Raw genomic sequence first — 20957 nt, forward strand, 5'->3', positions numbered from 1 at the left:
CCAGACCCAATAATCCTCCTTGCTTCCTATTAAATCAATAAAAGACTCTCTTTTGCAGTACCAATAGACAACTGAGACAAGAGGATATGGCAACAAAAAGGGGGAATCTCTGACTCAGACAAAGAGATGTGGTTTGGACCCAATCAGAAACAAATCTTAACTTGAGTGACACAAATACCTATACTTTAACATGTACAATAGCTAATACATTGGGGTCCTGAAAAGATTATTTCATGAAATAAAGAATATTACTGGAAACCTTCTCCAATTGTAGCTCATAAAGTATATAGCATGTGTTCTATCTGTCCAAATATAATGCTAGAAAATAATCCCAAAGACATTCCCACTTCTTTTAGATCCACTTGAGGTATGGAACTCTGGGTTTTATCCAAATTCCACCATTTCAAGAATATAATGTGTGTTAGTTATGATTTGTATGTTTGTTTGTTTTTTACTTGGTTGAGACATTGTGTTATAGAAGAGTAACTGCCTTCACAATAGGTAAATTATTATTGGGGGAAATTAATTCCCAATTGGGGAATTCCCTCTGAGTTATAGTGATTGAGTGACTCAATTCACTGGGCAAAAATGCAATTCACTTGTAATATTTGGCCTATTCTGCAGAATTTTCATTGTGCCTATCATCCCACTTCTTTGGATTGGTGGAACATACAAATGGTACGATTAAAACTGAACTGGGCAAATGTTCAAAACCTTTTCATCTCCTGTGGCCAAAAACTCTCATAGTTCTCCTCAACCTAAAATCTACTCCTCATTAAATAGTCCCTGGTCACCCTATGCTTCCAGATGAAGGGATATATGAATCAACCTTACTAAAAGGAGACATTCTGCATTATTATCAAGCACTTATTAACCAGTTTTTAGGAACTGATAAATTAGTAACCAATTTATTTCACGGTGAGCTCCCAAAAGACAAGGAGCATGAATTACAGCTATTGTAAAAGACATCAATTAAAGACTCTGTCCAACGTCATCAGAAGGGACCTTATCAGGTACTTAACTGTGAATGACAGTTGGCTCCACCTACAGCAAAGATCAAAGACTTCTGGGGGACAAGAAGCCACTGACACCAGAAATAGACACCTTTCCCACAAAATTGACAAGGCCTATACTCCTACAAATTGATGTTGAACTTCATTTGTTTGAGTGTCTTTACCTGTTTGCTATTAGTCATAATAAGAATTATACTTGTTCTCTGGGCTTTTCTCAGACCTTGCATATTTAGCCCAGCTGTTAATACTTGCTGAAGGTATATGAAATAACTTTTGTAATGTTATTTATGGTTTCTCTTGAAATTTAGAAGGAATGTTAGTGCAGACGGAATGAAAGGGATGTGTGCATTTTTTTAAATATATTTTATTGATTTTTCACAGAGAGGAAGAGAGAAGGATAGAGAGTTAGAAACATCGATGAGAGAGAATCATCGATCAGCTGCCTCTTACACACCCCCTACTGGGGATGCGTCCGCAACCAAGGTACATGCCCTTGACCGGAATCGAACCCAGGACCTTTCAGTTCCAGGCCAATGCTCTATCAACTGAGCTAAACCGGTCCTGGCGGGATGTGTGCATTTTTAACAGAAGTTAAAAATAAGTAGTTTGTTCTAGTATGTTGGTTATTTCTGAATGAAGAACAGGGGAAGCTGAAGGTGAATAGAAAAGGAATACTCAGAAAGGAATTTTATGGCCCTCTATAACTGCTGCTAAGGCACATGAATTTTACTTTTGAAACTCTTACTGTCCTCCTGGCCTCTGTTATTTTTAGATGGCAATTGTAATTTACAACATTGTGTTCTTACAGCCTTGGCCCCAAATAAACGTTAAAGTTACAGCTTCATTTGCATAACTAATAGGAATCAGATTAATAATAATCAGCACTTGAGTGTTTCCAATGGGAAGTGAATAGGCCATAGTAAATGGGGATCCATCTCATAGTCAGATTGTGAAAACTGGAGAGTTGTATGGTGTGTCCTGAAACTATCTATACTACTAGTATATATAAGAGGCTGAGTATCCAACCATCTGACTGGTTGCTATGATGCATATTGACCACAAGGGAGCAGATGCTCAAGGAGCTGCCATGATGTGCACTGGCCATTTATTTATTTATTTTTTAATATATTTTTTATTGATTTTGTACAGAGAGGAAGGGAGAGAGATAGAGAATTAGAAACATCAATGAGAGAGTGTCATCAATCAGCTGCCTCCTGCACATCCCCTACTGGGGATATGCCCGCAACCAAGGTACATGCCCTTGACCGGAATAGAACCCGGGCCCCTTCAGTCCCCAAGCCGATGCTCTATCCATTGAGTCAAACCGGTTTCGGCTGCACTGGCCATTTAGAGAGAAAAGGCACTGTGGACCTGGCACTTACAAAGCAATACTTGGCTTCTCCCAAGTAGGACACAGGCCCCGCCACCACCCCAGAGCGACCCAATGCACCTGGTGCAAAATGCAGCCCACAGCCCAGCCCAGCCCAGAATGGTGGCTGTGGGAGCCAGGTAATGATGTCACATAGCAACGCCTGGCTACTTCTCCCTAATGACTAGCCTCCTTGGGATTCTTCAGCCCAGGAACCCGACTTGCTTTATAGCCAGATGCAAACATTTTACAGTTTAATCAAATGTTTGTGATATGTTTTCCTGTGCCTCATCTCATTTGATCCTCATAGAAGTCCTGGAGTAGGTAGATAGGAAACGGGTGGAATCCTGTTTTCTTTCCATTAGCCGGAAAACAGAGATTTAGAAAGTTTAGAAACTTGACCCGACTGAAAAGAAGAAATGGTGGACCTTGAAAATGACTTCAGAGGTTTTCTGAGTAGAATGTAGTCAAACACTGTTGTTTTTAAATATTTTACCCTTTGTTCTCCCTATGTGATCTATAATAATAATATCTGCTTCGTATTCATATTTATTTCTGTGTTGTTAACAATTACTTAAAAGAGAAGTTGGGGTGTTTCACTGGGCTGGAAAAAGTTTAGCTATACCAGAAGGCTGGTCTAATTAAGCAAGTTTATTTTATATATATAAAAGGCTAAGTTGACTCACACATACATATAAAGCTCTCACTGGCGCCAATCGCATGTATGTGTTTCAATCTGTCATTTTCAATAGTGAATTTGGTTGACACTTCTATTATAGAGAAAGGGCGAATAGCAATATTACAATATTTCTTCTAGCTCCCACTTTCAGTCCCACAGGAGTCCACCAAGTAAGCTTCCAAGAGCTTTCCTTCTCCCCCAGGGTCCACATTTCCATCTGATATTCTACCCAGTGGCCCCAGGATAGGGGAGGGGATCTCAGCTCTCCATACTGGATGTACTATATGTATGGCTCATGGATCAGCAGCGGCACTAGGGACTCATTAGACAACCCAGGTCAGAACCTAAATTTTAATAAGATCCTCAGGTGATCCTTATGACCATCAAAATCTGGGGTGCAGGTCTAGGACCCCAGGCCCTCTGGAGGCCCCTGGTCATGGACGTGGATCGTCTGTGAACAAGCCTTTTCCTTGTAGGTACTGACAGCCTTCTGGCTGCACTTGGATGAGTTATTATGTTGGCAGGTTCCTCCCCAATGTCTCTTTCATCATCTTGTCACAACGGGTGGGGAAGGGGAGAAAAGAAAGGACTGGAGGGAGAGGAAACCCATCCTGACGCTAAAACATGTAGGAAGGGAAAGGGAGAGGGAAGGGAAGAGGGAGGAGGAAAGGAAATATAAGCACAATCATTTTTTTAAAGGGACCAGACTACAGAAAAGGCCCTGCATCTTCCCTATCCACTTCTCTGTTTCCTGTCCTGAAAAATCATCTGGGTGGTTCCCCTCTTAGTTTTCCACATGACTAAGCCCCACGGGTCTCATCTGATCATACCTCAGGCTGCCTGGCCGCCTCTCCCCAGTTCCTCCGGCACCCACCCAGCCCTGCACGCTGCCCACCCCTCCTCACACCTTTCTTCCCTCACACCCACAACAAGAAGGGTTCTCTGTGGTGGCCTGGCCGAATGCGGGGGCTGCTCTCCAGGCGCTCACAACATGGAAGGGTCCGTCCGACTCCTGGCCTGCTTGGTGTGCATCCTCCCAATGGGTGAGTTTCCCACTCCTCTCTTGGGTCCATGCTGGGAACAGGACAGGTGCTCACAAAACCCTCGGTACAGTCTCCTCGCCTTAAACTCAGTGAAGGTGGGATTAATTACTCAGAACCTCCAGGCTTGTGGAGGAAGAAGAGCTGCACTCTGGGAGGCTGGAGTGACAGAGCCAGAAGTTCAAGTCTGGGCTTTGCCTTGGGTTCCAAGTGATTGAGGCAGCCCCTGACTTCTCTGGGCCTGTGTTCCCACCTGTAGAAAGGCTGCCTGGCCCACCCAATGCCGTGAGGATCCAGGGAGATAACAGACAAGGAGTGGGAAGGAGAGTCAGGCTCTGAACAGACTTTGGGTGTTGTAATCTCTCACTGTCTCAGGTGGGAAAGTCAGCCCCGCCTCACACAGTGTTTTACGTTGCGATGGGCACTGGCACACCCCAAGGGGAGCAGAGGAGAGCACACTGAGGTTTGGGGTGAGGATGCAGGTGATTTCACGTGGGAAATAGAGCCAGGGAGAGAGGGCACCCTGACCTCCTAGCAGGACCTCCAAAGGGTGAGCAGGAACTCTGTGGTGGCCCAAGTAGCAGTGACATCTGGGTCCTTGAGCTCAGTGAGTTAGTGTCCCTGGCTCAGTGTGCCTCACAGGTTGATCCCAGCCCATCGGCATCACAATCCCAGAGGAGAGGGATGCTTGTTAAGATGCAGATACTGCCCTGGCCCGGGCTCTCAGTGGTTAGAACATAGGCCACTCACCAAAGAGCAGTGGGCTTCATTCCCGGTCAAGGGCACATACTTAGGTTGCAGATTTGATCCCGGCTCTGGTTAGGGCTTGTGCGGGAGGCAACCAATTGATGAGTCTCTCTCACATCAATATTTCCTTTTCTCTTTCTCTCCCTCTTTGTCCTTCCTCTCTCCATTCCACTCTCCTTAAAAATCAATGGGGGAAAAAAAATATTTTCGGGTGAGGCTTAAGAACACCTACACACACACACACACACACACACACACTATAATGCAGATACTTCAGCTCCACCCCAGACCTGTGGAACCAGAGAGCAGAGCTCAGAGAGCAGGGCCCAGGAATCTACATTCTTCCACCATCACCTTGAGTGAATCTGATGGTCAGGGCCATCGAGAGAACTGGGATAAATGGCAGAGGCCATCCTCTGTGGCCTTCTGTCTGGGCCCCAGCTCTTTCCTCGATCCCAGCCTGAGAGGTCCTTCTGTGACCCCCGGACTCCGCATCTGTGTCTGTGAGCATGGTCCCTGCTGCCACGTGCTGCTGGCGACTTCGCTGACATCGTGATGTTCTATGCTGTTAGACAACATGCCTGTGTGGGGTCCTGTCGCCAGGGCTGGATGGTCAACTCACACCCTTTCAGCTCCTTCCCTCCCCCTCTAACAGAGGGGCAGGTCTGGGTGGAACAGGAACAGGAAGTGCCCACACAACTCTAAGTGCTGCCACTTTAATTAGTAACTCACGTGAGCCTCAGATATCCTTGGGGAAGGAGCTATTCTATTCCCTTTTCACAGACGGGAAACTGACGCACAGAAAGCTTTGGTGAGTGATTTGGGGGGGGGGGGGGGGGGGGGGGGGGGGGGGGGGGGGGGCTGGAGCTGAGGTTAGAACCATAGACTGGACCTCACACACACACACTGCCCGCTGTCCCCTGCACAGAGCCCTATGGCAGGCTAATGGGGAAGGGGCTTTTCTCCCAAGCTGCCTGAACTCGGCCGTCTTTCTGGGGTGCTTTAAGGTTGGGTCCCACATAGAGGGTAGGAGCTGGGAGAGGCAGCCCTGCTCAGACCTGGGGCAGATAGGAGAGCAGCAGTACAGGACCTGAGTGTTGATGTCAGACATGGCTTTAAATCCTGGCTCTGCTATTTATTGGTTGGGTGGCCCTGGGCAGGCTTCCTGACTTCTCTGAGCCCCCATTAAAGTGGGGTCCCTGCCACCTCACAGTGGTGATGTGAAGCACAGCTAGATCCTGGAGGAAAGGCCCCCGCACAGCTCCTGGCCCTCGGTGGTTATGCAATAAGAGGCATGAAAGGTTACAGAAGGCACACAGCTTGGAGAGAAGCGAGTTTTGCTTGGATTTGTTTCCCTCCTGCTGAGGGTCAGCTTCTATGAGTCAGTTAAGCACAGAGTTAGAGGAAGCATGTGCGGTCACATGTTCCAGAACAAGCCCGACCCGCACCAGTGCTCCAGCTGTGTGTCCAGATGGCGCAGAAGGCTGAGCTAGTACGTGTGTGAGCCTTATGTGGAGGGACCCTGTTGATCTCAGTGGCAGCTGCCTCATGGTTGAAACCCACAGGTCTGTGGCTAAGGTGAGCGGGGCCCCACTTTCTGAAACTGCTCTGACGACGGTCACCTGTGAGCCCCTCCAGGCGGCAGCGGGACTGGGCAGGAGGCTCCTGGGCTTGGCTGTGATGTGAGAGCCCAAAGGGCTGCAGGACCAGGGCCACAGTCACATCCTGTCCACACTCTGAGCGTGGGGCCCAGTGCGGGCCGCTGGCAAAAGTGAATGAATGAAGCTGCTCCACAACCCATTTCCCCAACTTCCTCTGCCCTTCTCCCTCTTCACATCACCCACTCAGCTCCCAGTGCTCTGGGCAGGCCCTCATCTCCAGGTGGTCCCCACACACTCTCCTTTGTCTTTCCCCAAGTTCTCCCCGCAAATCTGCTTTTAGAAAGTGGGAGAGGCCAAGGAACGGGGGAAGTGGACACTGGTCTGGGCTCTGACCACTTGGGTGGCCTTGTGAAAGGGCCCAGTTGGCCCACAAACCTCTGATAAGCAGGTTTTGCAATCACAGCAGCTGTCATCCTGAGGGACGTCTGTGCTGGACCTTTGGCGAGCAGCTCATTGACTCTTCCCCACACCCCTGCAGAGTGAGGACTCCTGTCCCTGATTTAGGGAGGTCAGGTGACTTTGGGACGTCACAGCCTGGATGTGAACCAGAGTCCCCTGTGGGCAGCCCTCCCTTTGCACCACCTGTGTGCAGTGGCGGTGAGCCTGGCCATAGTGTGGCGCTCTGAGGAATGTGGTTGACGAGCTCTGAATCACTGAAGAAAAAGGTCAGTCCACCGCAGATTCACCCAGGCTGTGGGATGCCCATGCAGGATGCAGGTAACGTCAGGGAGGAGGTGGCTGCATCGTGAGTCCAGGAGGAATGGGAAGGGTTAGGGAGCCAGGATACTTCTGCTGCTGGTGGTGGCTACTCTGGTCAGCAGCTAGATGGAGAAGCCCTACCCGGAGAGGAGGAGGAGTGAAGAAGAACAGGTCCCTGAAGGAGGCGAGGAGTGCAGACAGGGACAGGCTGAATCAAAACTCTGAAGAGTAGCGTCCTGTGGTGGACACAGGCCTCAGGACAGTAGCTCTGCATCTCAGCTCAGGTGAGCAGCCAAAGAGGCCAGGGTGTAAGGGGAAGCCAGAATAACCTGAAAGCAGACGGAGACCCACAGGCCCTGTACTCACACATCAGTGTACTTCACGCCTTCCCTAGACCCTTCTGATCTGGTTCTCACTGAAGAATGGAATTCCTGTTTCCACTCCCTCCTCTCCCCTCTGAACTTCACCCCCTTTCTCGTCTTTTCTCCACTGATAACCTATCTGGACAGCATGTAGGCTCAGAAGGATCTGTGGCGGCAAACCAATGGGCAGGAGGGAATTGGAGGAAGGCAACGTTCCCAAGTTCAACCCACACACACCTAACTGGTGAGGTTGGTGGCCACGATGAACATCTCTCCCTGCTCCCTCTCTTGACCTTCCGGTGTCACCGTGCCTGAGAGGCCACCATCAGAGTCATTCCCTGAGATCACCCTTGTTGGCATGCCCAGGTGTCCCCGGAAAGGGTAGCCCTGCACACACAGCTGACTCATCAGATTAGCTGCTTGTCGACGACCAGCCACCATGGGAGGAGTACCTCTGAGTTTCTCTGAGTGCCTGGAGGTCCATGCTGGCTGCCCACGTAGTGTCATCCTTCCCCCTCCCAAGTCCACAACTTGTTTCCTCCAAAAATGTCACGTAAAACCCACCCAGCAGACCTATTCTTGTTAAAGCACCCTTCTGTGAGGGCATTTATCCCACCAGCCATTGTCCCACCAGGACCACCTGGGGATCACGTTCCTGTCTGTGGTCCACACACAGCAACTGGCCCACATTCTGTGATGAGACTGATAAGCGGTTTTCTCTGTAGTTCACGTGAGCAGACTAGCACAGAGCCCACTGCCAGTGACCTCCAGAGAGGCTCTAGGCACGTTCCTGCTCCCTCCTCACCAAGGAACTGGTAGAATTCTTAGTCAATGACAGCCAAAACCAAAGTTTCTATTTCTTATCCATCCAGATCCCTTTCTGCCATCCAGGTTCTGCAGTATTGTATGGGGCTTTGGGATAACAAGTCCAGGGTGACTCAACTACTCCTCAGTTGAGTCATGGTTATGGTTACGCAGGAGCTGGTGCCCAATATTGCAGCCCAGCCCTTCCCAACTGAGCCACAATCACCATGAGGGAACCATGTGGAGAGTTTGGTAAATGATGATGCGTGGGCATCAAGGGCCAGATGCACCTGTCATCACTAAGTTTTCTGGATACCTAATGGCTTATTTTTAGAAATATGTCTTTTAACTTAAAAAGACATTTCTAAACTATTTTACTTCCTTATCACTTTTATCCAAATGTTATTTTCAGAACAGACTTTAGACTGAAAAGTCAGCTTAGTAAACATTGAGACATCATTTCACAGATGAGCCCACTGAGGCCAGAGAGCTGCAGAGACTTGCCTAAAGTCACCAAGTCAGGGTCAGTCTGGCCTGGGCTGGAGCCCAAAACAGATGCCTGATCCCCCACTTTGGGGCACACCTCTCATGGCAAAGAACCTCCTCAAGGTGACTTGGGTCACAGCTACAAGCATCTGTCACACAGCCTGTGTGGTCACAGTGCCTGAAGACCCTCTGCCTCACTCCTTTTGAAAGTCTCTTCTGTGCTGAGCTTTTGGCCTTTCTGTCCTGGGTCCTGAGCTGCCTTTTCATTGTGTTCACAGGCTCTTTCCTCCCAGGATGTCAGCTGTCTTTTCTTGCTGCTTTCAATGGGTCTGAAAACACAATCGATTTTCCAGCTTTTCACTCTGTGGTTCCCTGAGCTGGGGTGCTAACCAAACAGACCATTAGACCTGTGTATACATGAAAAGCAAACGGTGGCTGAGCAATGGCCAGACCATAAACATAAGGAGGAGGGCCATTCATTGTCGCAGTAATTGCATCCCTAACACAATGTCTAGCACACAATTGGCCCTCCATGAGTAGCTGCTGAGTGAATAAATACACAAAGAAATGACTGGCTACCAGGTGAGTTAAAAGCAAGGGCTAAGCCAGTGGTCGGCAAACTGCGGCTCAAGAGCCACATGCAGCTCTTTGGCTCCTTGAATGTGGCTCTTCCACAAAATACCAAGTTTCAATTGCAATGTATGGGCACGCACATACATTGCGATTGAAACTTCGTGGCCCATGCACAGAAGTCGGTTTTCGGCTCTCAAAAGAAATTTCAGTCGTTATACTGTTGATATTTGGCTCTGTTGACTAATGTGTTTGCCGACCACTGGGCTAGGCTATTGAATTTCCTGTGGCCTAAGATGCCAAATCCAGTTGCAAATGGTGCAATGTTAGGACATCTAAGTGTCTTAACCCCCTGCTGCCTCACCCTGGATTATATGCCCACCTACTCATTGAGCTAAGTGTCAGGCACTGTGATCTACAGAGATTTCATTCAATCCTCCTCCTATGAGAAAGGTATTGTGTTCCCCTTTCTGCCACAGAGAAGCTGAGTGAGACCTGGGCCATTTAAGAAATTTGCCCAAACATCTCCTACTATGTGATGAGTGAGACCTGGGCCATTTAAGAAATTTGCCCAAACATCTCCTACTATGTGATGAGTGAGATCTGGGCCATTTAAGAAACTTGCCCAGACACCTCCTACTATGTGTTGAGTGAGACCTGGGCCATTTAAGAAATTTGCTCAAACAAAGAAAGGGTGTGGATTGATAATTATCAGGGGGAATGGGGCGTGGAGGGTGCAGGAAGAGACTGGATTAAAATTGTACACCTATGGATGAGGACAATGGCGGGGGAGGGGGGGAGTGGTAAGGGCAGAGGGTGGGGCAGGAACCGGGTGAAAGGGAGCTATGGGGGGAAAAGGGAGAAATAATTGTAATAATCTGAGCAACAAAGATTTATTTTAAAAAAATAATAATAATAAAAAAAATTTGCCCAAACAGCTCCTACTACATGAATGAGCCTAGAACAGTGCAGGCACAAACTGGGTGCTTGATACACGTCTGAAGAGAGAACGACCCCAAGTAAGATTGTCCCCCCTGGCTTAGCTGTGCCAAAGCTGAAATACTTTCCACCATGCCCTGTGCCCACCACTGAGGGGAGGCATGTTGGACAATGGGAAGAACATGGGCCTCCCGCTGACTCCAGAGGTTGGCAGACCTGGGATAAGGAAATTAAAGAAAGGGTGGTGTCTTCCCTCCCCTGTCCTAAGAGACAGGAGACTGTGTGAGCTGCCAGAGAGAATGGTAAATGTCACAGGATGCTGGGAGCTTGGATTCCTACCAAAGCAAACGCATCCATACCCTGGGCAATTCCTGCCAACCTAGAGTCCCGTGGGGGGATACATCCAAAGGTCTCCATGTGAGAGGGCATCCTACAGCAGGTAAACAGGAAACTCAGGTTCCCGCCCCCAGCCCTACGGGAAGCCAAGAGGGTAACACTTAGTGCAGGCCTCTGTGGACTCTCTGCGACTACAGCAGAACCCCCGCCCCATCCCCCCACCCCCATCCCCACCTTACCTCATCTGTGTCACACTTCAGGGTGAATTCAAACCCCTGAGGGAAAAGCCTCAGGTTCTGCCTCTCTCTGCTTCTGGTTAGTCAGATAACCTGGTCATGTCACTTGTGCTTTCTGAGCCCCAATCCTCACCCCGCCCCCATCTCTAAAAAGAGGCTAGCCCGGCTGGTATGGTTCAGTGGATGAGCGTTGACCTATGAACCAGGAGGTCATGGTTCAATTCTCAGTCCGGGCACATGCCTGGCTTGATCTCCAGTGTGGGGCATGCAGGAAGCAGCCCATCAATGATTCTCTCTCATCATTGATCTTTCTCTCCCTCTTGCTTCGTCTCTGAAATCAATAAAAATATATTTTAAAAAATAAATAATAAAAATGGGCTAACGGGGTTGTTGTGCACATGAGATGAGATGAGGTATGTCCGCCAAGGAGCCCCCAAAGCTCTGTGAACTCTGGCCCCCTAAACCCCACATGTCCTGCAGCCTCTCTGTTGATGCCCCTGTCTTCTGCGTTGCCCTGTTGTCCGCTTTGCTGAGACTGCCTTCAATCCACCCCGAGACTCAGTAACATCCCACTCCTTTCCCAAGGTTCTGCTGAAATGGCCTCTCCTCTCCCATGGGTCCTCACTCCCTGCTGCCTACTATCTGCACGATGCCTCTCCCCCACCATGTGCCCAGCCATTCCTGCCAGCCGGATCACACCCCCCCCCCACCCCCGTCATGGCAATTGCATTACTTACTATGTGACATGGCACCGTGCTGGGCAGTAACACAAGTATGACCACACACACGGGCCCTGCCCTCCCAGAGCTTCTGGGTACCTGGGCGAGACACACAGTGAACAGGCAATGCCCACACAGAGGAACTACCTCTGCCAGCCCTGGGGCACAGGGAAGGGCAGAACCCACTTTCCACACCCAGGCTTGGGCCTCAAGGAAGGCCTCCCACTGTAGGCAGACTCAGAGGAGGCCTGGGGGCGGTGAGGAGGGAGCTGGTGAGTGAAAGGGCCCAGAACCACCTCAGACAAAGGGAACACTGTGCCTCTCATGAGAGCAACCTGGCAGGCAGTGGTGTAATTATGTGTTCCAGGATCCGCCTCCCTTTCTGAGCTGTGAGCTCCAGCAGGCTGGTAAATCTTCCTATTGATCTTTGTAACCCCCTCACCTGGCTTAGAGTGGGGATGTGTCCAATAAATGTTTGCCAGGTGATAAATGAACAAGAACAAACAATACCTGGGGGGTCTGGGATGCCAGTGAGATGCAGGGGTTCAGAGGAGGCTGAAGTTACAGAGGGTGGGAAATGCAGGGAAACTGAGGCAGGGGCTGAGTCCCAAGAGCTTTTTGCAGCTGGGAGTACTGACTGAACCAGCAAAACCTCAGAAAGTTTCTCAAATTTGATTGTTAAAGACTGAGCAAACAAGCTTTTACTCAGGATAATTGTCAAGTCCTCCATTTGGGTTCAAAAGCGTAATTCCACTTGTCCGGAAGAAAAGAGATTTGGTTTAGCAGATTATGTGTGTGTGTGTGTGTGGGGGGGGGGGGATTTGTGGTTTTATTTGATCACAAGCTCACACAAGGGCAAAGTGAGGTTGTATATGAGGCACAACTCACAGAACCCGATTCAGACCCCACTCTGCAGGCCCAGCACACCTGGAGCCCACACCTAGAGCCTGGGTCAGGACCCTACACTGCAGGAAATACTGAGCAGGCAGTGGGAGCAGGGAGGGGCAGTGGGGGGCTGGGACCTTCACCAGAAAAGAGAAGGCTTAATGGGTCTGTCTGGTAGCCGTGAGGGGCTCCTGGAAGGGCTATCATGGGAGGGGATGCACAATGCTCCACGCATTAGTGGCATCACGTGGTGGTGTAGACAGGGGTTCTGTGCGGGAGGAATGCTCTAACCTGTGGATGGTTCACAGGGAGATGACTCCCGCCAGGGTCTATGCCAGGCTACCTGGACTTGGCATCAGAAAAGCTGGGTTCCCCCTTTCCCTCCCTCCCGCCTTTCTGCCTGTGTGCCTCTGGGCCTTCGTTTTCTGATCTACAACAATGTTGGCCCTGCTTTTCTCCCCTGGGTGTCTTGAGGATGTGACCTGATGTGTGTGAAAGAACTATGTACTTTGCAAAGCTTTTTGGAAATACAAGGGTTGCTGTATTGTTCTCCCTAAATATTCTTTTTTGGGAACTGCAGCTGGGCACTAGCTGCTAAGCCTGCCCTCCCTCCTTGGGGAGGCACAATCCCTGGTCTGATCCTCTGAGGACCCACACTGATAGCCACCCGCCACCCAGCCCACAGCTCTCTCAGATCACATGTTCAATTTCACCGGAGTAACTCACAGCCCTCTGTGAGCTGGGGCAGAGTGAAGCCTCTGGCTCTGGCCTGGCCGTGCTTCACAGGCTCACAGCGCAGGAGGTGAGGACACGGAGTCCAGTCAGGGGTGTTGCACAGAGCAAGGGGGCAGCATAAAGGCCCACCACGCAGGGCCTCTCAGCTCCCTGTCTGGACACCAGCCCCTTGGGAAGCCTGCTTGGGTTGGCCTGGATTCTAGAGGAATCTTATCCACCAACTTAACACTTTAGCTTCAAAACATACAACCCTCCCAGGCCTCAGTTTCCCCTCTGTGAATGGGAGAGTTGGTGTCCTTGGATGAGACCCCAGGCCCCATGCCTTTAGCGCAATAGAGTGCCGCTGTGGAGTGAGTTTGAATGATGGTTTTGCCACATCCTGGTTGTGTGACCGAAGGCAATTAATACTTCACCTCCCCGTGCCTCAGTTCCTAAACATGTAACAAGACATACCTATGCTTACCTCTAGGATCGCTTGTGAGAACTAAGAGAGATACCACCGGGAACTTGCCCGACACAGAGGTGCACAGTAAGTGCTTTTATTATCCTCACCATCTTGGAGGGGTGGGACTCTAGCAACCACAGAATCCAGGACTTCTCTGCAGCAGGGCAGATGCTGGGGTCCCTGGCTTGTTGGCAAGGTGGGACCTCCGGAGAGAGAGGAAATAGTCCCAGGGAAGTGGGGAGGGGGGAGTGTCCAGGAGCCGCCCCTTCAAGGGAGTCAAGGTTCCAAGAGATGGCACCCGGTGGGTTTCCAGACCCTCCTTCCGGGGGAGGGGTGCTTCCTGAGTCATGGGTTTCCAAAAGGGGGACGCTTCTAAGTCCTGGGGTTTTCAGGCTCTGGGAGTGGGTGGGTGGGGAGTGGGGTGTTTTCTGAATCATGGGTTTCCAATGGTTCCCTCCGGAGTCCTTGAGATGGGGGGCCTCGGCCAGGCCAGGGGCGGGTAAGGCTGAACCGCCCCCACCACCACCTCCCCCTCCAGGTGCCCCGACGCAGCGCTGGTCCATGCAGCTGCCGGCCGAGGTGAGCGCGACGGCGGGCGAGGCGGCCGTGCTGCCCTGCACCTTCACGCACCCGCACCGCCACTACGACGGGCCGCTGACGGCCATCTGGCGCGCGGGCGAGCCGTTCGCGGGCCCGCAGGTGTTCCGCTGCGCGGCGGCGCGGGGCAGCGAGCTGTGCCAGACGGCGCTCAGCCGGCACGGCCGCTTCCGCCTGCTGGGCAACCCGCGCCACAACGACCTCTCGCTGCGCGTGGAGCGCCTCGCCCTGGCCGACGCGGGCCGCTACTTCTGCCGCGTGGAGTTCGCGGGCGACGTCCACGACCGCTACGAGAGCCGCCACGGCGTCCGGCTGCGCGTGACCGGTGAGCGCGGCGGCCACCTTCCCCCTCCCTCCCATCTGCGGGCCTACTGTGTGCCCGCACTGTGCGCCCGCTGGGACAGGAAGGCGATCCATGCACACTCCGTTCTCCTGAGCGGGGCCTCACCCTTGGCAATGGTTACGGGGCCACCTGGGCCTTTGTCACACGCGCACATCCTGGCCCCGAAGGGCTAGGTGGGCCCGGGAATGGGCATTGTAGAGGAGCCTTTGGAGAGTTAAGTCCCCAGGAGCTCCACGTCCAGGGGAGAGAAGAATTAGTGAACGGTGACCCTAAATCGGACCGCAGGGCTGCCGAGGGGTGAGCGCTGTGCGCGCTGAAGGGCACCCGCGTCCTCTGGGGGGCGCACTGGCTAGACGCCGGGGTAACAGAGACGTGGGAACCAGCGTCCCCGCCCCCAGCGCAGCGGGCCTCACCCCGGGCTGGGCATTGGGAATTCCCTGGACGGCTTTAAACATCCGGGACCTGTGATGGTCTTGGGCGGGGTTGTCCGGGAGTTTGGGGTTGCAGTGCGACCCTCCCAAGAACTTCGCATGTGCCTTGGGCTGGCTGCACGCCCTCTGAGAGCATTTCAGCTTCCTCCGGGGGAGGTGGGGGAGAAGGAGGTTGTGGGGGGCACCTGTCTAACACAGGCCCTTGGGTGCAGAGCATCAGCCTGCACTCTAGCTGCTGGTGAGGTTGCCTGGAGGTGGGAGGTGCCCTTGAGATCACACCGGCAGACTGGGCCACCACGATCATAAGGACCATTTACTGAGCACTTACTATGGGCCAGGCCCTAGGCCAAGCGCCCTGTACGTATTAACTCGCCACATCTTAGCACCGGCCCCATAAGGTGAGTGAGCCGCATTTTACACCTGGGGAAACCGAGGCACAGGGCGGCGGCAGAGTTGGCCAGGGCCACGCCTGTATCAGGCTGGTGCCCAAGTGCCCCCTCACTCCCCCTTTGCGCGCTGCTCCCACCGCTTCCTCCTCCTTTCTGGTCGAGAAAGGAGACGGAGGAGGGCACCTTTGCTCCTTGCCGGCCGCACCCTCTGACCGCGGTTCCCTCTATCTCCCCCCCCCCCCCCCCCCGCGCCCTCTCCCCCCCCCCCGGGCTGCCGCCCGCAGCTGCCCCGCGGATCATCAACATCTCGGTGCTGCCGGGGCCCGCGCACGCCTTCCGCGCGCTCTGCACGGCCGAGGGGGAGCCGCCGCCCGCCCTCGCCTGGTCCGGCCCGGCCCTGGGCAACCGCTCCGCCGGCGCGCCGGGCCCGGGCCAGGGCATTGGCCACCAGGTGACCGCCGAGCTGCCCGCGCTGGCCCAAGACGGGCGCTACACGTGCACGGCCTCCAACAGCCAGGGCCACGCCGAGGCCAGCGTCTACCTGTTCCGATTCCACGGCGCCTCCAAGGCCTCCACCATCGCCCTCCTGCTCGGCGCGCTCGGCCTCAAGGCGCTGCTGCTGCTGGGTGCCCTGGCCGCCTGCGCCAGCCGCCGCCGCCTAGGTGGGTGCGCCCGGGCCAAAGGGGGTGCTAGGGGAGCGACGGGGCGGGGGCTCTCGTTTTAGATAAGATCATCAGGCTGACCACCTGGCATGACACAACCAAAACATCGTTTTTTTGCGCCTGTGCATCCCCTCCGTTCCCTCTTCCTGCATCAAACCCAGGAGCTGGGAACCAGCGTGAACCCACTTTACAATCATGGAGCCCCGGCCAGCCAGGCGAAGGGACTCGCCTCTAGCCTAGAGTCACAGTGCTAGCCACCATCCAGTGTGGTTCTGGGGCCCTTCCCTTTACCACCCCTCTAAAGGACGCCTCCCTGAGCTCTCTGACCACATAGACGCTGAACTAGTGGTGGGCAAATTGCAGCTCGTGAGCCACATGCGGCTCTTTGGCCCCTTAAGTGTGGCTCTTCCACAAAATACTACAGGCCTGGGCGAGTCTATTTTGAAGAAGTGGCATTAGAAGAAGTTTAAGTTTAAAAAACTTGGCTCTCAGAAGAAATTTCAATCATTGTACTATTGATATTTGGCTCAGTTGACTAACAAGTTTGCCGACCTCTGGGCTGGGCGAATCGTACCATTCTACTAGTTACAGCAGCAGCGGGAGGACCTGCTAGCTAGAAATAAGACCAAACAGTTTGGCCACCTGTAGCCAGACTATAAATAGCAAACCCTTATCTTCCCCCAACCCAGAATGCTGGAGAGCAAATTCCAAAGACTGCAGGAGAAGAAGGGAAAGGAGAGGGGGAGAAGAGGAGGAATTTTAATGCGACTAGAGAATACATACCTTAAATCACCCTGGAACTACTGAAAGACAGCAGAAAGGAGAGAAGAGGGCGAAGGAAAAGTGCAGTCTCATCTCATCCCACTGTGTGGTTCTCACAATAGAAGTGAATAAAACAGTTCCCCGCCCTTGGCCCTTGAGTGGGGTGAGGAGTGAGCAGATGCTTGCAGGCTCAGAAGTGTGTCCTAAGTCCGAGCACCAGCACCGTGGGAGCTCAGGGTGAGCATGCATCACTCTGGGGGCATCTGGGTGGGGCCGGGAAGGAGAGTGTTCTACAAGCAAGGCAAGAGGGAGATGAACTGTAAGGAGGCCATGAGCCAGGAAGACGAAGGGCTAGACGCAGGCGTCTTCAAACTATGGCCCGCGGGCCACATGCAGCCCGCAGAGGAGCCTGATCCGGCCCGCCAGGTTTTTTGGGCAGTGAGCGCAGCCGAGGTGTTACAGTAGGAATTAGTAGTTCATATAGTTCGGCCCTCCAGCTCTCTGAGGGACCGTGATCTGGCCCCCACTTTAAAAAGTTTGAGGACCCCTGTCCCAGCGGAGGGAACACATGCACAGAAGCGTGGAAGGGTGACTAGTAGGGAGCTGCAGTGGGCTCTACATTGCTCCTGGGCTGGAGGGGAAATTTGCTTCTGTGCCCTAAAGGGGGGACTTCCCAGAGCCACTCAGACCTCCCTGGCCAGTAGCACCAGCTACAGACTCTCCTGGAATGAAATCCAAAACTGGTCACCGTTGCCCCAGCTGCCCTTTTGCTGCGGCCACACTGGCTCTTCTCTTGCTGGTTCTTCAAACTCACCCAGCATTCTGTGCTCGGGGTCCTCAGAAGGGCAGGCTTTCCTATTGGTCCTCCCCTCACTTCCCCCTTCTCCTCGGTATCTCCTGCTCACCCTCCACGTTACCCTTCACATCCTGCCAGCTTTCCCTTCAGACCACTGTCCACTGTGGGGTGGGGTGGGCTGCCAGGCCTATAGTCTGGAGCCACCCTGTAGATTCATGCCCCCTCTCTCTTTCTCCCTGTCCTTCACAGAGGATCCAGTCACCCAGGACACCCCACCACGGTAAGTGAGCTACCTCCCCTACCCCCACTCTCCTACCCCCACTCGCCCCCCCCCCCCCCACACACACACACACAAGTTCTGTGCTGCCCTGTCTCCAACCTTCAGTTAGTGTCCAGGCCCTGGATCAGGGCCCCGACACCCACCTCATCCCTCCTTGCTGCCCCTGGCTGGGCCATGGTTTGGGAAGTCGGGGTGATCAGCCAACTTCCTCTTGCCCACAGGTCTCAGGCTCAGGAGTCCAATTATGAGAATTTGAACCAGAGGAGCCCGCGGAGTCCACCCGCAGCCACGTGTCCACCGCGGGGAGCCCCTCAGACACAGGCATCTGCTTGTGCACCATGAGCTGCAAAGGCCGGCGTGAGGCTTGGCTGGGGCAGCCCTTCCTGGCTCTCAGGCACCTTGGCACCTCCTGTGTGTCAAGACCCCACACAGGGGCTCCGTGGTCTCCGACATGGACATGTGTCTCAGAGCCCCAGTAATATGTCAGTGGGGCCAACCTTTTTGAAAGAGTGTGTATATGCCTGTGCATGTGTGAGCTCCATGTGAAATTTCTGGAAAAGCCCTTCTCTTACCTAGAACACCACAGTAGAGCAGGCAGGACACTGGCCATAGGGGCCGAGGCCCAGACTCCATCCTGACTGCCACTCCCTTGCTGTGTGGACCAGGCACTTGTGTCTACTGTTTAACGTGGACAATAATATTTTCCCCTCCTGGCTGGGAGGACTGTCAAGGTCTGAGGATGTGGAGGGACTTGGGGAAGTGCCAAGCTGTCCACATATGTGAGCTCGACCTTGGGACTTGCACAGTTTGTTCTCGGACAAGTGCGGCCTCGCTGAGAATTCAAGTTCCAAAGAAGAAGTGTGAGCCCTGGGCAGTGGGGCTGGGGCTGTGCCAAGCAGGATCCAAGGAAGAGCGAATCAGCAGTGAGGGGGAGCCTAGTGCCACTGCCCCCTGGTCTCCTCTGAGAGTGCCCTATCCTCTTTGCCCCCCACTTACCCCATCAGCTGCTCTGCACTGCCTGGAGCTGGGACTCCTGGGAAAAGGAAACGAATACCCATCCTCTCAGAGCATCTGGAATCCACTGTCCTCAGGCTGGGAAACCTCACAGGGACTGGGCTGCAGGACCCTGGGGATAAAGCAGCTGCAGCTCTGACCTCTCTGCGACCTGCATCCTCCCAGAAGGCACCAGCAGTTTCAACCTGTTTGCCAAGCTGACTTGCAGGGTTCAGCCTTCCACATTCACACATCTGTGTGAACTTGTTGATCACTTCCTTAGGGTCAGGCAGAGGGGAGGAGGTGGACTTGGGACCTGGGTGAGCTGGCAAGAGGAGAGGGTCACGAAGATTCCCCCCACAGGGGACTGAAGAGGCAAAGGGAACAAACTTTCGTTCCTTTGGGACTTTTCCAAATGCTCAAATGGTGACCCAGAGCAAGCACAGGTCCTCTCTCATGCTTCCCCCAGGAGATGGCATGAAGGCTGAGGGATTTTACAAGTTAATAATCAGGGCAGTGGTATGCGATCCCTCCTCCCCTAGAGCCTTCGCCAGGGCAAGTGGGTGAGAGAGGCTCATGGATAACTGGGATCCGTCCAAGAGCCTGTCCGAGCTGTTAAAGGGTCAGAGGAGTTGGCATTTGTACCTTCCTGAATGGGGATGCTTTGGGGCACCTCTAGGGAGAGTCCTGTATCACCAGGGAAGAAATGAAGGGCACAGGATGCTGGTCTTGGAACCTCTGACTGGTCTTTGAGGCCAGTTTCACAGCCAAGAACAATAGTGATAGGAATTATTTCTTATGTGTCTGTTTTGTGCTAGGAGTTGTTTGGGGGATACAAAAATGAGTAAGGTATGCGTGTGTATCTGTCAGGCTGTGGTAACAAACAAACCCCCAAATCACAACGGCTGAAAATAGTTAGGGTTTATTCTCACCAAAGCTACATGCCCATCACAGATTGTCAGTAGTGGTGGGGGTTGCTCATTGTTCTTACTTAGGGATCCACCATCTCTAATGTAGTGGGTTTCTGGGTTGGAGGTAAAAAGAAAGCTCTAGAGCAAGCATGTCAAACTCGCGGGCTGTGGGTTGCATGCATTATTTATTTGGCCTGTGTTAGCCTTTGAGTTTGACATGTTTGCTCGAGAGAGTCTCCCATTTGGCATAAATAATTACATGTCCCACTCACTCTCAAGGGGCTGGGCAGTGCACTGGGGACAGCCCTGAGGACTCCACAGTGAATGGGAAATTATTAAGGGCAACACTATGCGGGGGGTGCTGTGGGAGCCACAAAATAGGATGACTGGCCCAATCGTGAGGATTCCTAGAGGGGGGATGTGGAGAGAGTACACATTAGCCATGAAGATGGGGGAGAATGAAGGTTGGGAGGTAGGAAAAGAAGGGCACTCTAGCAGAGGGGACAGTCTGTGCAGAGGCCAGCAGGTTAGGCACAGCATGATGTTTAAACAATTGAAAGTTCTATTCAATTATTTATGTGGGGGTTAGGGTTGCTCATTGTTCTTACAACCAACTTGACAAAAATGAGCCATGTCCAGCTTGTGTACATTAAATTTGAGTCTAGTTTATTTGCAGGTAACCAATTCTCATTTTTTCCTGTTTTTCATCAATATATATATATATATATATATATATATATATATATATATACACACACACATATACAAGCATGTCCTTTGTACAAGTGTGTAAAATGCTGAACAATGAAGTGAATATTACACATTTAATGAACAAAATAAGTTGAGTTTTTAAATATATATATATATATAATCTCAGAGAAGAGGGGAGCAAGAGAAACATCAATGATGAGAATCATTGATCGACTGCCTCCTGCACATTCCTCGTACCCTGCACTGAGGATCGAGCCCCAACCCAGGCATGTGCCCTGACTGGGAATCAACTGTGACCTCCTGGCTCATAGGTCAATGCTCAACCACTGAGACACGCCAGCCAGGCATTAAGTTGGG

General features: G+C 52.4%; 1 protein-coding gene across 1 annotated transcript; it reads left to right on the forward strand.

The window, feature by feature from the left end:
* The first annotated feature begins 3922 nt into the window (after positions 1-3922).
* SIGLEC15 (sialic acid binding Ig like lectin 15) lies at positions 3923-20638 on the forward strand. Its single transcript, XM_036419334.2, has 6 exons — positions 3923-4104; positions 13750-13809; positions 14264-14647; positions 15770-16147; positions 17955-17985; positions 18207-20638. The coding sequence occupies exons 1-6, from the start codon at positions 4053-4055 to the stop codon at positions 18325-18327; spliced, it is 1026 nt and encodes a 341-aa protein (XP_036275227.1). The 5' UTR covers positions 3923-4052; the 3' UTR covers positions 18328-20638.
* Positions 20639-20957: the final 319 nt, after the last annotated feature.

This window comes from Pipistrellus kuhlii, unplaced genomic scaffold (assembly GCF_014108245.1).
Source record: "Pipistrellus kuhlii isolate mPipKuh1 unplaced genomic scaffold, mPipKuh1.p scaffold_m20_p_6, whole genome shotgun sequence".
NCBI lineage: Eukaryota > Metazoa > Chordata > Mammalia > Chiroptera > Vespertilionidae > Pipistrellus > Pipistrellus kuhlii.